This window comes from Pezoporus occidentalis, unplaced genomic scaffold (genome assembly GCF_034315485.1).
Source record: "Pezoporus occidentalis ecotype Australia unplaced genomic scaffold, CSIRO_AGI_Poc_V1 ctg37, whole genome shotgun sequence".
NCBI classification, from domain to species: Eukaryota; Metazoa; Chordata; class Aves; order Psittaciformes; family Psittacidae; genus Pezoporus; species Pezoporus occidentalis.
Window position 1 is genome coordinate 5,886,093 of NW_026915691.1, and position 14,628 is coordinate 5,900,720.

General features: G+C 44.5%; 1 protein-coding gene across 26 annotated transcripts in view; it reads right to left on the reverse strand.

Moving 5' to 3' along the window:
* FBRSL1 (fibrosin like 1) overlaps window positions 1–14,628 on the reverse strand; it is a 533,983-nt gene that overhangs the window by 15,218 nt on the left and 504,137 nt on the right. For 15 of the 26 annotated variants that reach the window (XM_062631525.1, XM_062631536.1, XM_062631533.1 and 12 more), the window contains 6 exons: window positions 13,087–13,483; window positions 11,299–11,552; window positions 6,768–7,003; window positions 4,533–4,583; window positions 3,493–3,588; window positions 128–199 (listed from right to left, as the gene is read on the reverse strand). In XM_062631525.1, the coding sequence (XP_062487509.1) occupies window positions 128–199; window positions 3,493–3,588; window positions 4,533–4,583; window positions 6,768–7,003; window positions 11,299–11,552; window positions 13,087–13,483 (1,106 nt within the window). Of the gene's footprint in view, window positions 1–127; window positions 200–3,492; window positions 3,589–4,532; window positions 4,584–6,767; window positions 7,256–11,298; window positions 11,553–13,086; window positions 13,484–14,628 lie in introns of all 26 variants that reach the window. The other 11 variants (XM_062631518.1, XM_062631539.1, XM_062631519.1 and 8 more) reach the window with 6 other exon arrangements.

The window sequence follows — 14,628 nt, forward strand, 5'->3', positions numbered from 1 at the left end:
GCCCTGACTGCTTGCCCCGAGTCTAGGAAGCAAATTTGCTCACCAGCTGCTCTCTTTTTTATGAGCAATCATTGTGTTTACCATAAATCCAGATAAGCTGAAAGGAAGGTTATATATTGTTGCCTACCCCTGGAGTCTTCTGCAGCAGTGTATGGTGGACTGTGCCTGGTCTACCTGCTACATCAATAGGGTTTGAAGTCTGAAAGACAAGAATAGAGCGTGAATAATACTGTATCACACCAGCGGTACATTTAACATCTCTATCTGATGTTAATGGCATTAATTAGTCCATGTTTGTACTGTGCTTTGAACACGCATATTGCTACATTAGTGCTAAATGTTATCTCTTACTGACAGCCAACAGCATTTAACCACCATGTCATCTATTATTCTTTAGCAGCAGTAAGAGTATTACAGCAGCACCCCTAAGCCCCAATGAAATCACAACCTCATTGTGCTATGCAGTATGCAAGTAGATGTGAAGGGACAGTCCCTGCCCCCCAAGCTTGTTCTTTAGACAAAACAGGCAGGCAGTAGGACAGAGAATGAGGGGTGGACTGACTCCCTCCATGTTTCAGGCAGCAACCAGTACAGCAGTCAGGAATGGAACAACTAAAGCATCCTAGTCCCATATTCCACCTACTGGACTGCAGCCCCTCTCCAACTGGGGCTAGATAACACAACGGCTAAAATGGCAACAGCCCATCTATTTGCTTTGACAAGACAAAATGAGAAACCTTAGAAGGTGCTTGTGGGTCTTTTATAGCTTTGCATTGTTTATCCCATCATTTTCCAGCAAGAATTAAACACTCCATTGAATGAATCCCTGTTCCTCCTCCGGATCCCACCTGCTGCGCTGCCCTGCCCTATACGATCCCTAAGAACTCGTTCGTCTTCTCACCCTGGCATTCCTCCATCTCCCACTCCCAGAGCAACTGCAGCTGGTGCCTCCACACAGCTGAGTGCAGAGGGGTTAAACCTTATTCCCTTAAAGATTATTTCACTCACATTTTAGGTCAAACTGTACGAGCCATGAATATAATCATGGGGGTGGGAAGAAAGATAGGCTTTAATTTGTCTAAAGCTATGTAACTTTCAGACTCATTAAAAAGAGAACTCTTGTGTGTAGGTAAGTCAATGAACTCCACAGGCAGATCTGTGCTCTCAGGGGCTCTCTGACAACTGAGGTATATATAAGTGGCAAATAAGTTACAGCTATCATACAGGCAAGAACTTTAAGATCACAACATGTTAATAGCATGGTGTCATCCTGCCCCTCTGTCCCCTGGAGAAAGATGTGAATGCTTCCTCCAGCAAAGTAAACTGAATACTTCTGACCTTTTCAAGTTCTTAGCTTGTGAGAAACGGCCTTCGGGACACTCACTGAGAAGTTTACCGTCAGCCTGGATTTATGTGCAGTGGATTTACATGCACAGCTGTAGGCAACTGACATGGGAAGGGGAAAAACAAAACCAAGACCTCTGCTTTGAAAAGCAAGAAGTGCAGGACTCAGTGTGCCAAAACCACATCATCAGGTCTGTAGAGATTACGAAGGCTTTAGTCAAACAGCTTGGGAGGGAGAGAGCATGAAAAATGAAGCAGTAATGATGACAAGAGTGGCTATGCCTAGCTGTTCAGCTCTGTTTCCTCTAGGAAACTGGAAAATAATGTGCCAAAGTGGCAGATCCATTTTTCAACCCATCCCTCTTTTTTTTCAGATGTTAGACTGCATCTAAACATAGCACTGTACAGAGATCAAGTGATGGTAGTGATTAACCATGGCACCAGAGCATGACCTTGTGCTCCTTAAACTCAACCTAGCACATATTCCATATATCTATCATTAAAATGAATTAAAAGCTAGTTATAATTCAGCACTAAGAACTGTTTAAAAATGTAATGGGTCTCTTTCTTTCTCTCTATGTAACTGCTTCTCTTTGTTCTAATGATATTTTGCAGTGAGATGGTATCTATAAAGCTCTTTAACGAAGATGGAAACCAGAAGAACATGCTATTGTATCAGAAGCTCCTCATTAACAGTAAGTAGCCTTACAGCAAAATTGAAGCCTATCTTCACATCAGCAAAAAATTGCCAATTCCACCTTATCTGTGCAGCTCCTTTGCTTGGAAAGTCAAGTTCACACCCTGACACCTCAGGGTCTGCAGGGACTTCCTGGCATCCCTTGCAAGAATAGCAACAATTAACACTGGTAGGCAACTCCATCAAGGGACAGCTATGTTCTGTCCCTCCTGCTCCCTCTGTTTCGATTAAACTACTCCTTTTCTATGCCTGTAGCTACTTCACACAGAATCTGTGTTGAAAAAAGCCATTTTAGAGACTGCTATTTGCAATGTATCCAGAAAATAAGGGATTTGATAGACACTGAGGAATACTCCAGCTTCCATTAAAAATATGAAGTGGGAAGGCTGCTACTGACTTCCACTGATGTCAATGAGACTGCGGAGGGAAGCACACCCCACAGCCCTGCTCGGTGTCACCTTCCAAATGAAAACAGAAACAGCCTGGCTACAGTGCTGCTCCTTCCAGGCTTCTGACACAGCAGCAAAGCTCTATGGAAATGCAGTTCAAGATAAGAAATCTCTAAAATCACAGAATGTAAAGAAACCAAACACATCACCTTACAAACAGAGTAAATGCTCCATTTTCAAACAAATATTACATAGATACAGTGCATATTTCTTGTTTGGAAAGATTTAACAGTTTCTGTACATTCAAAAATAGTTAATAAAAAGAACATGTTGGGGAGAGAAAAAAAAAAGCAGTGCACACCACAGAATTTGTCAAAAATGGTGGTTATCATGGCAACATTTCCAAATGCCAATCAGTGCTAGTTATAATGATATGTTACAGTTGCAGTGCACCTTTCAAACACACTATCTCAAAGAAGCTTGCAGGCATTAATCAACCCTTATAAAACCCACTGCAAGATCAACTTTATAGATGAGGAAGCTGAGGAACAGAAGATTTAAGCGACTTGCCCAAGGTCAGACAGCGTCGGAGGTGGGAATAAAGATTCAGTGCCTTGAAATTGCTCTACCCACTTACAGCAGTCTCTCCCTATTGTTCCCACACTTATACAGTCAATTTATTTTTTTTTTCTGGGAATAAACTCAGTTTATCTTTTGCCATCTCAGACCATTAAATTTATAAAACGATTGGGGACTCTTTGGTCTATCATTAGCTATAAATATTTCAATCAAATAATGCATTTGACTGTATGCTTCTCCTTCAGTTTCAGCTGACCTCCTGAGTGAACCACTATATCCTTTTCCAAGGAATGATCTGTAGCGCCAAGAGAAAATGCCTAAAGTGTTGGCTGGTTTGTGCAGAGGATGCTCATAGGCGTGCAGGGTGATCAGTTCCAACCCTGTGCTGCACTTGTGCTAGTTAAATCATGTGCTACAAAATCACCAGAGACACGACTCTGAATACAGTAAAAGAACAAAGCCTTCAGAAGAAGAAGTTTGTACCTTCGGTTGAAATGCTCCCTGAAGTGACCCAAAGGGACCTGAATGTGGAAGCATGGGTGGCATTCCAGGCATTGCTGGAGGATAGGTTGGAAAGAACTACAAAAGAAAAAGAGATGCTTATGTCACAGGACAACTTGAACAATAATGGAGGTAGGTGCCAATCCTGGCACACACAAAAATAGTACTGTGTTGAACAAGTGCCACGGTGAAAATACACACTGAATTTGCTTTCAAAATTTGTGAGAGCAAAGCCAAAACTTGAAAAATGCGCTCAACTGATGAATTTTCTAGCTAGTGCTGAACAAGTGTGCCTTTAAAATTGGTGGACTATTGCAGGAAGCACAGAGCATTCATTCACCATTTTTAGAGGAATCAGAATAATCTGGGTTTTATGTTCACTTCTTGTTAACTCTGCGTTTTTTTTGCAGTAGCAAACAAATTGACCCCGTTTTGAAATGTGCCCTGCTTTAATTGTCAAAGCAAAAAAGAACCACAAGATGCTGCATTGCACACTAACCACAGGCAACATGCACACCACCTTGTAGTTGCGTAGGCTGGGTTAAGTTTTGCTTAGGCCTCTCCTGAGCTCATACAGCAGTTTCACAAGTCCCAGAACATGTAGTTTTTGCGCTTTGGAGCAGTGGGGAGCACCAGGAAGAAACCACCAGTTTGACTTACTCCTGTGACCTGAGCAAAATCTTGTGAGAGAGCCATGCACTCCAGGCTGCAGCACTGTGAGAAGCACCAGCTGCAAAGATACTGCAATGACCACTGATTTAGCCGTTTGTGCGCATTCCCTGCCATCCCAGGCACAGCAATATAGAGCTGCAGCAGCAAAAATGCAGTAGGCAAAGATTAAAAAAACAAAAAAAATAAAGCCCAAAGAAAATTCTGTACCTTAAAAAAAAATAAACAAATCAAGACAGAAAAAGAGCTTTAGGAATGAATGAATCAAACCACTACCGATCAATCGAAAACAGGCAAAAGAAGTGCAAGCAGAACCATTAACAAAGACACCACCTAGAAAGGTAAGCACTCACGTTGGAATGTCGAAAGTAAGGGTTGTCTAATTTGGGAGCGTACTTGTCAAACTGGAAAGAAAAGAGAAAAAAAGGAAACACGTGAGTCGGGTTTCAATAGTAGTGGACACATCAGGATTTCAACACAGACAAATATCACGGCCCATCTGTACAGCATTTAACAGAGCAGAACTGACTGGTTATTCCATTCTCGCTCGTCAGGGAGCTGACTGATTTCCCAAAGCTAATGGAGACAGAAAGGTGCTAGCCCTTGGGTTGTGCTGGGTGCTGCCGAGCATCTCTGCAGAACCCTGTTTGCAGGCACTACATGAAGAGGATCCTTCACTATGAAGAGAGCAGTCCTGATAGCTACAGTGCAGTGAAACACAGTGAAGTTCAGCTCCAGGTCCAGGTCTGAGACTTACCCCTGGAACACTGAACTACATCACACACTAGAAGGTAGGGAATGCTTTCCACTAGACCCCAGCTTCTACTGTGGGGCAACCAATAGCAATTCCCCATTTCCTGAGTTCCTGTAAGTGCCAAAATTGTTTGGAATAGGGCTTAATTCCTCCGGATGCACTAGTCTCTCCATATTCCCCCAACCCCTGCAGAAGAAAGAGCACCCCAGAGAAAAGGTGATTGCTATCGTTTTCCCTTCCAGCATGGGGTTTTAACACCTCCATGTGTGCAGTCTGTGCCCCATATTTATTTTTATGACCATTTGTCCTGTACCACCTTGGAAACAAAACCAAAGCATATATACATTGCATTTTTGAACAGTATGTGCATTCTGCTGGGGAGGAGGGAGTGGGGAAAAGGCAGGGAAGGGAGCTGTAGGACCCCATGAAAAGCTGCTTATTTGGCAAGTCAGCTGCTGTTTCACACTCCTCTATGTGCAGGAGAGTAGATTTGTAATTTCATTAATTACAGTTATTACTGGAGCCATGTCCCCTCCAGTGTAAATACCATAAATTACCAAACACATGCAGCTGTAAATTTCAACACTCTTCTCTGGTGTTGGGATTAGCAGACCTGATCTAGTGGAATATAAGAAGATGTGAGTGAAATATAACAAAGGAGCCTTGCAAGTTGGTTTTAGTATGAAGGCTGACATCAACAGGACAGGGGTGAGAGGGGAGGGAGCTGTTCACAGGATCGGATATTATGATTCTGAAATAACAGAGGAGGTTTCTGAGGAAAGATTCAAGAGTGTTTTACACAGACCAAGAAGGGAAGGTGTTTACACATGAGTACACTGAGCAAACACCTGGGGCTGGATTTTGGGTGGATGATATTACTTCTAATTGTCTTGCTGCTAAGCAGATTACAACCCAAGAATGTCATCGGGCACTCAGCAGTGGGAAAGAAAAGTGAGAACCATTCTCCTCCTTGAATCCTTTGTAGTTCTTCCCAAATGCTGCTTTTGTTGTTACTCTTGGCTTTTGCTAGCCTTAGCAGAAGAGGGCTGTTTCTGCATTTTAGACACAGTGTGAAACTGAGAGGGGGGAAAAAGCTAAATCTTGTTATTTCAATTTCACAAAGTAATTGCCAGAAATGGGAAGAGTGCGTTTTAAAGCACTGAGAAAATCCATTTGTGGCAGACCTCTAACAATTCTGTAACAGCTGCAGCAAAGTCTCACTGTGTTACAAGCAAATTCAATGGTAAAACGCTAACGCTTACGACATGGCCAGGAGGATCTCTCCTGCAAGAAGAACCAGCCCACACAAATTGCTGTTTGTTGATGTAATCAAATAATAAATGCCAAAATTGATATAGATTAGGGAATTAGGAGGAAGAGGGGCAAAACTCGTATCAGATGAGATGCTGCATTGGTGAGAGTAAGTATGGTCTGGGTAAGCAAGTATGGTCTACCCCACAATCAACAGTTGTGGGAACTGTGTTTGGTACATCAGATGCCATTGATCTTGTGGTGTTTTGGTGTCATGGCACCTGGCTCTGGGAAAGGGAGAATAGAAATACATAGCAGAACACACAGAAAGGGAAACTAAAGGGAGTCTGGACTTGTCTCATGGGTGTGCTATCTGCCCACGGGTAGCAGCGTAGCAGACCCAGAGACTCAGCGTGGAGGCTCTGGATGGAAAAGGAGCCCCTTTGGGAGTGCTGGGCCTGTCTGTCCAGGCCTCCAGTCAGAAGGTCAGGGACAGCATGCCTGTATGAAATGCAGAGGACTGGGTTTTGTCTGACAAGAGTGGGTTAGGCTTTTTGACCAGAGATGCTCTACTTATCCTCACATTTTGGGCTGGGGTACGCACCATGGGAGGTGCAGAGGGCGGCATGAGCGGCGTCTGGGGCAAGCTGGATGGAAAAGGAGTGAATGTGTGCTGGTGGGTGTGTTGGTGCTGATGCGTGTGTTGGTGCTGGTGAAACTCCGCTCTCAGCAGCGGCACCGGGCCAAGTGAGGCAGCGGCCCGGTCCGAACTCTGAACCAAAAACCGGTTGTTCAGCTCTTGCCTGAGCAGTTCGTGATCTAGAGGAGAGAGAGAGAGAAAAAAAAAAGACACAGAGGCCCGTGGGCCCGTGAGTACCACAAAGACGGAGGAGAAAGAGTCAATATTCACCTGGCATTCCCTGTTTCTGCAGGTCATGCTGTGGTGGTTTTCTACGTGAGGACTCATTGGTGGAGGTAAGAGAGATGCCTGTGACAAAGTACCAATCAGAATCCCCGAATGAGGCTGGCAATACATGATTGGTTGGTTGAATGATATCAACAGGCTGGTATCTAAAGACAAGAGAGAACACCATGAGTCATCACAGCAGAAAACATCATGGGGGCTCAGCAAGCACCGCCCGCCGCCCCCCAACCCGCCCCCCGCGCGGCTCCCAAAGGATGCTCCTCCTCCTCCTCCTCCTCCCCGGCGCCTGCCGGCCAATGGCTCCTAGGTGCCTCCGGGAACGGACCTTGGAGGTCCGGTCTTGCGGCCATGGTGGCCGGACCTTCCCATGCCAGCAAGATGCTGGGGAGTGCCCTCCAGGACAACGGCTCGCTTTAAAATGAATAATACTGACCTGTTTCCTTTGGAGGTGTGAAAGGCAGAAGCATACATGTACACTGAAAACGGATGGTGGCCTAATGTGTGTGTTAAACTCTAATATATATACTTAGAGAGGTGAAATTGTGACAAGATCTACAATGCGGTGACATAACCATGGATTTGGGTGGCTGGAAACTACCTTCTTGGCCTGTACCATCCTCCCCCTTCTCAGCCCCATGACACGCACACAGTGATCAAGAACATCCATCCTACAAATTGAGGCCTTCTTTGTTTTTTTTTTTGAGATTCTAAATACTAAGCAGTCCTTTCCTAAATGTCTAACAGGTTATAATCATCACTTCTTGTCCTTGCCTCCAGGCTTTTCTCCTATGAGAAAATATGGAGGATCATTGGGAAGAGGAGGAACATTGAACTGGCTCAGGGTTGCAACAACTGCAGAAACAAAATTATATGTGGCCTCTTCTCAGCATCTTCCTCTGGAAGAAAAATCTGCACTGAACTTGATGTGGATTAGGGCAGTGGAAGATATTAGCACTTCAGAAATGATAGAAATGACGTGACTGAAGACAGTAAGGACAAATTCCAAAGTCCACTTCCCCAGAATGTTGGCTGGTATCAATTAAATCCATCTGTGCTTTTGCCTAAGAACTTCAAACAGGAATCAGCACCCAACATGTTATGTATTTTCTAAGCTAAGAGTAACCTCTGTCACCAGCTGTGGATGACATCCACCCAGTCCTGACTGACCTACTTGCTTCTAAATTTACATGAATCCGCTTCTTTCAGTATAACACCCCTTTTTAAACTACAGCACTGAATATAAAAGGGGTGAAAGAATACATGTGCTTTGAAGTTTTCTTTCATGTTCTATAGGCATTTCTTTTACTTAAATTTTCTAGAGTAACATTAGAAATATCTAAATCAATCACCTTCTGAAGTGACACAGTTAAGATCTATAAAAACAGGCACTCTGATGGGGAACTTCAAGGTCTCTACTACCACTTAGAAGCCTACATCCTATTAAAAGTAAATTCTGAAAGCAAATTTTAGGTGCTTTTCAGTAATATATGTACTGCTAAAAGCAACTACTGTGTATTGCTACAATCTTTGTAATAATATAAAAGCAGAACGTATATAGACTCGTGATACTAAAGCCTAAGGCACTGGAGAAAAAGAACCTATAATGGAGCAAGCAAACAAGAAAAAAATAGTAACTAGGCTTGAAAGCACTCAGGTCCAAACCCTAACCTCTTTAAAGAATATGAGTATTATTTCATGTGTGTGTGTTTACGCATTTAAATCTGGCATGACTTAAAGAAACTGAATCCTTCTGTTAGCATCAAGATAATCCACTTTTCTGGAGGGAGAGATAAAAGCAAGCTGGCACTTGTAAGTGCTCTGATATCCAATTTCTTTAAGAGACTTGAAGTCAGACTGATAGATTTGCAGCTGGCTCCAGCCCACAGCCCTGTACCACAACTTTGGCCTTTCTCAGAAGAAGAAAAGGCCTGGAGATGTTTGGAGAAGCAGTGTGGCACTTGGAGAGGTGGCTGCTTCATAGTAAGGATGGGACTGCACAGTAATAACCAGCTCTGTGAGGGGCTCTGGGAAATGTCAAGATCAGAACTGAGTTGTGCCTGCTAATGATGCCTTGTCCACCAGGTCTGGCTATGTAATAACACAACTAGGAGCAGAGCAACTGAGCAGCCCTCTGAAGGTTCAGACACTACTGCTCTGTGTGCACACATGGGGTGGGCAGGGCAGAAAAAGATCAACCCTGCTAATGTTGCTAGGTATCCTCATGTGCAGAAGATAAAGACACAAAGACTGCTGTTTCCTCTGTGTATCCTACATGAGGGCCAGACTCAGTGCCCTTGAGTAGAGGGCAGCAGCCCACACAAGGGTTGCTCCTAAGTTACTTGTATAAGCTTTAGGTTTCAAAGGGAAGAAATGCCACCAGAAGTACATTCCTGTTATTCAAAGACCTGAATCTGAATCAGTGAATGCAGAAGCTCTTGAGTCCTGCTTCTCTTCCTGGTAACACCAACAAGCGTGCCAAAGTAAATTTAAAGGAAGAGCACATTTTCCTCCAAAGCGGGGGGACAAAAGATGACAATAAGGAGACTTCAAAGGGTCATACCCTCTCCGGATGGCTTTTCTAAGCTGCGCTTTTACTGAGAGCACACATGCACTCAGATGGCACAGCAAGGACTATGCTGCTAGCGGCAGTTGGATCCTAGCTCTTCAGGGCTGCTTAGCAATATTGTTTGCTTTTAAGAAACTTTTATGGGAATGACAACAGAAGCTCCTGGCTCTGCAGCACTCGGTATTGATTTTATGATGTGCCAGTTTGCAGGCATTTCATATAATGCAGACAAGAGGCATTTCACTGTCTGCAGGGTTAGACGCCCAGACCTTTCTCTCCACTAACTTAGGCTTCTCCTGCTTAAATTGCAGGAGAAACCCTTTTAGTAGGAGCAAGACTGTTACCGTTTCCTGGCAAGCTGCTGAATGTGAATAGGTCACTTGATCTTGCACCTCCTGAAGTTAATGGTGAAAACATACTTGCTTTCAGTGACTGCAATATCACGCTTTTAGTGAGCACACTGCTATTTCCTTTTGCAGTACTTTCAAAGCCTCCATTACAGTAGTCCTTTGCCTTAAACAGGGGAAGCAATGAATAGGTCTCCCACAGTGCTGCCAACATCTTCCCAGCCATGTGGTTGAAATTCTAGATGGTGCCAGGGGCTGTGAAAGCCAGCAGCTTTGGCCTATGTGGTCCTGTTTCTGGCTGGAGCCCCAAGCACTTCTGTCTATCAACATTCTGAGAGCTCGCTTTGGACCAATTCACATGTTTCTTTCATTTAAAGAAGCAGTTATAAATAACGGGACATTATTTAGCTCCTGGGACAAAAATAAAGGGGATGCAAGGCCATCACATTTTTCCACAGCAAATCTGCCCTCTCCTTATTCCTTTAACTGGCTTCATAGGAAACAAGCGAAACGCCTGTCCTGTTTAAATCCCTGCTGAGTTAGTTGTGGAGTCAAATGCCAGATCAAAAGGAGGCCCCAGCAAGTCAAAGTTGAAGGGAAGTCTCCAGCTGCCAGGGTCTCTTCCAGGGACAGCTGTAGGCTAATGGATAAGCTATAAACAGGGCATTTAGGGCAGAAGTGACAACAGAATGGGGGCCAGGGTGAACAAAGGAAACGTTTTTAAAGGGTGCAAAGATAGTGAGAGCTGAACAGCAGAGCCTGTCAGCTTGTCTCTGCCTCAGACAGAAAGGCCACAGAGCCACAGGCACACAGAGACTTTGAGCTGCCACAGGCAGAGGTTCCTGCTCTGCCAGCAGGATGTGCTGCTTGTCTAAGGGGGGAATAGATGTTCAGTTACAACAGCTTTCTGGCATGATTAGAAAGTTTTTTCAAGTCATTTCTAACAGCAGAGCTTTCATTAGTGGGGACAAAGAAGGGGAGAATGGAAAACCGTAAATCAGTCCTTTCTTAACATAAAAAAAGTCCTATGACGGTAGAACGCCACAGTGTTTTGAGACTTCTTAAAGGAAGCTACAGTGCTGTCTGTGTGAAATCTCTCATCTGGTAAAGCATGTCCACATCTCCTACCTGTTTCACAAGCACTCCCAGTTCCAGTACACACTGCCTGCGGAGGAGTCTGCGTCACTATGTTTTACCTGCCCACCAGCCAGCCCATCTCTCAACACCCTCCAGTACATGCACAGAAGATGAGCCCTGAAAGAAGAAGGGAACCTACCTGCAGGGTGACCTGGTATCACGAGGCTGTTGGTAGGTAACGCTGGTGGAGGTGGCAGCGTAGGTGGGGTGGCAAACATGGCCGGATGGTGCTGGTGCTGGGTCTGCGATCTGAGAGAGAAGTGCGAGGTAGCGAGATTAGATATGGAGAGGGGCAGAGCTGGGCCGGAGGAATGGTGTGGAGGAATCTGGGGCGACAGGGGAAGGTGCTTCGGGAGGCTGATGCTTGTTGCACTGCTAGCACTGCTGCTCCGGCTGCAGAGAGAAAACATGGGGGGAAGAGAGGGGAGAAAGACAGTGTGTTACAAGATTGAAAAAGTGCAAGAAATGTACCACCAGAAACAACACAACAATGTAGCCCTGACCTCCCCAAGCTTATGTTTTTGTTTTTCATAATGGCAGTGGTGACGTTAACAAATCTCAGCGAACTTCTCCAGCAGGGCAGGACGGGGCTTGGGATCTCCAGAGTGACATTTCCTCTGGTGCTTGAACAAGTTACAATCCTCAGAGCTATCTATGAGATAATGATGAAGGCCACAGAGGCAGCTGAATTTTCCACCTTTATTTAGCCTCTGATGACCTTGCAGTAGCCATGTGCGTCCTTGTGATCATACGACGCAATTACTTCAATTCCGTTTTCTGTGGCTCTGGGTACACACAGTTGTATAGCGTGAGTGACTTTGGGAACACGTTGTATCTGCTGTGCACGCTGTGCAGTTATATTCACAAGCATGCAAACACACACCATCTTAATAATTTTTTCTTGCAATAATTTTGTATTTTACATCTTCTATTATTATTACTCCACTGTGAGTGACTGAAGCTTTTCTGGGGTGAAAGGCACTACCACTGCAGTTAGTATTCAGTGTAATTCCCACCATAGCAATTAGTTGTTGCCATCTAAACCTCTGACATATATTGAATAGTTTGCAATATTATTAACCATTTATTTTGTGGTGGCATTTACCGTGTAAAATCACAACAGAGCTTAAGTATGCAGGATACTATGAAATACACATTAATGGCAGCTCTCCATTCATATTTTGACCCATGTGCAGCCAAATACTATGTTTTAAATGATTTTTTTAATCTTGTTTAAACCAGCCTGGCTCTGGTTTGGGAGGCAAGGTGTGTTTTCTGTACCAGCACAAAGACTGGCTCCAGTCAACTTTTCTCTAGAAACATTTTATCCATACCATTTTCACCCATCCTACTTACTGGATGGAGGCAATTTAAACAGTGAAGCTAAGCCTCCTTCTGCATCTGAATGTGTCAGATTGAAGCAGATTTCTCAGCCTACACGGAAGCCCTGTTCTAAGGGACACAGCATTTTCCAATATAGATATCCCTCTTCTGATGCCGGTGAACAAAAAAAATCCTGTGATAACCATGAACAAACCTACTCCAATGGAAATCGTTCTTGATATGAAACAAGGGAGTTGCTCAGACTCTAACCACCTTAAATTTCTAAGGCACAAATTAGCTCAGACAAGACACTGTGAAACTCCACTGGAAACAGGACAATACAGGTTCAACCTTAACCATGTGTAACCTTGGTTACAGATGCCTTTTTCCTAGAAAGGGAGAATTTATCACCATGTTTCAAACAGTTATCCACCACTGCTGGAAAATCCAGCCTGTGGAGTCAGAAAGTCCAGTATCTAAAACCTGCAGCATCTTATACAGACAGAATGCTTGTCTTGCCTCTCAGCAATTTCTAACCCATTTGAAACAAGCTGTAGCCCAGCATCAGGACAGGCCAGATGACATGAGTATCCCTTTCCCATACCTGATATTATTGAGTCCGTTGTGGGCCACCTGGTGATGCACTTGGTAGTTGAGAGGTGGAGGGATGTGACTCGGAGGCTGGGTCCGAAGCTCAGGTATTAACTGAGGCTGCGACTGCGGCCGAGGTTGAGGTTGTGACTGTGGCCGAGGCTGCGGCTGAGGCGTGAGCCTTGGTGGTGCTGGTGCTGAAATCACTGGCTCCTTCTTCAACAGTGGGCTTGCTCTGGCACTTGATGTGGGCGCTGAGGAAGTAGAAGTCACAACGGCAGCTACTGGCTGGGGGCTGGGGATAGGCAGGGCGAAGGGCACGTCGGTGCTCAGTTCCCGGCTCCGCTCTAGCCCAGACACCTTTGGGACATTGGCTGCTTTTGCTTCTGGCTTGTCATTCAAGGTGGGACCTTAGAGAGCAATGAGAAAAAGAACAAAGTGCATGCTGAAAGGTCTGTGTTTGTTTCTCTCCTTGGTAGAACATATGCCTGAGACAAAAACAAGTCATGTTTCAGCTCGTGGGAGCACTGCTGCTACAAGACGGATGTGTGTGTGTCTGTCCTTCTGCTGTCCTTGACTGGCCAGTCTACAGTACTCATTAGTGTGTGTGTGCAAGAGACTTAGTTGTCATTAAACGAATGCATTCATACAATGAATATACAGCTCTATGACTTCTACAGAGTTCCAAGGTTACGTACAGTAGGAGTGTGAACCTATCTCAAGTTACTGTTACAGTATTTCCTGCTCAATCCAAGTTTTAAGGCTGATAATGAGCTCAGAAACACAAGCCTGATCATGAAGACATTTCATTTTCTCAACACTCTTTCAAGGTAATCTACACTGTGTTTAGGCTCAACTCCAGCTACAACGCACTCAGACCCAAGCACTAAATCATTCATGATAATCCCATGTGGCTTCTAGGGAGGAAGGTACCTGGAATCTTCGTGTAGCAAAGGATGGGATAGTTCTGCAGCAAAGCCACATCACTGCTGCTCCCTGGCCACATGCTTGCTTGGAAGAATGGAACAGAGAAGGCTGGAAAAATCCAGTCAGAAGTGCAGTGAGCAGCCAGGTGTAGTCCTGCTCACCCTAAGTATTGCACACGCCTGTATGCACAGCATACCAAAACTATCAGGAATGCTGCAACCTTGCAAAACGCACCTACAGTGAGAATTCCATATGGAATTACTCAGTCTACAATGCCAAGTATTTCCTTTTTTTTTTTTTCCTTCCAAATTAAGCTAAACAAAGCAGCCCAAAAGGCTGGAAAGAAAAAAGAGAAAAGGGAGGAACAGACAGGTATTTCAGATCAAACAGTATCCAAAAGGTCAAAGACAAGTGAAAGGACCAACATGAACATGATTCAACTCCCACTGTGACTCCCTTTTCGACATTATCTGTATATCCTTGTGTGTACAAATACTTTCACACAAATTACAAGACAAGCTGCTCATGGGTTACAAGGACTAGTACAGTTTCACATGCATACACCCCACTGCACACACAGCACTTCAATCTGACATTTAGGATACATACTTCTATTGTCCACCAAAAC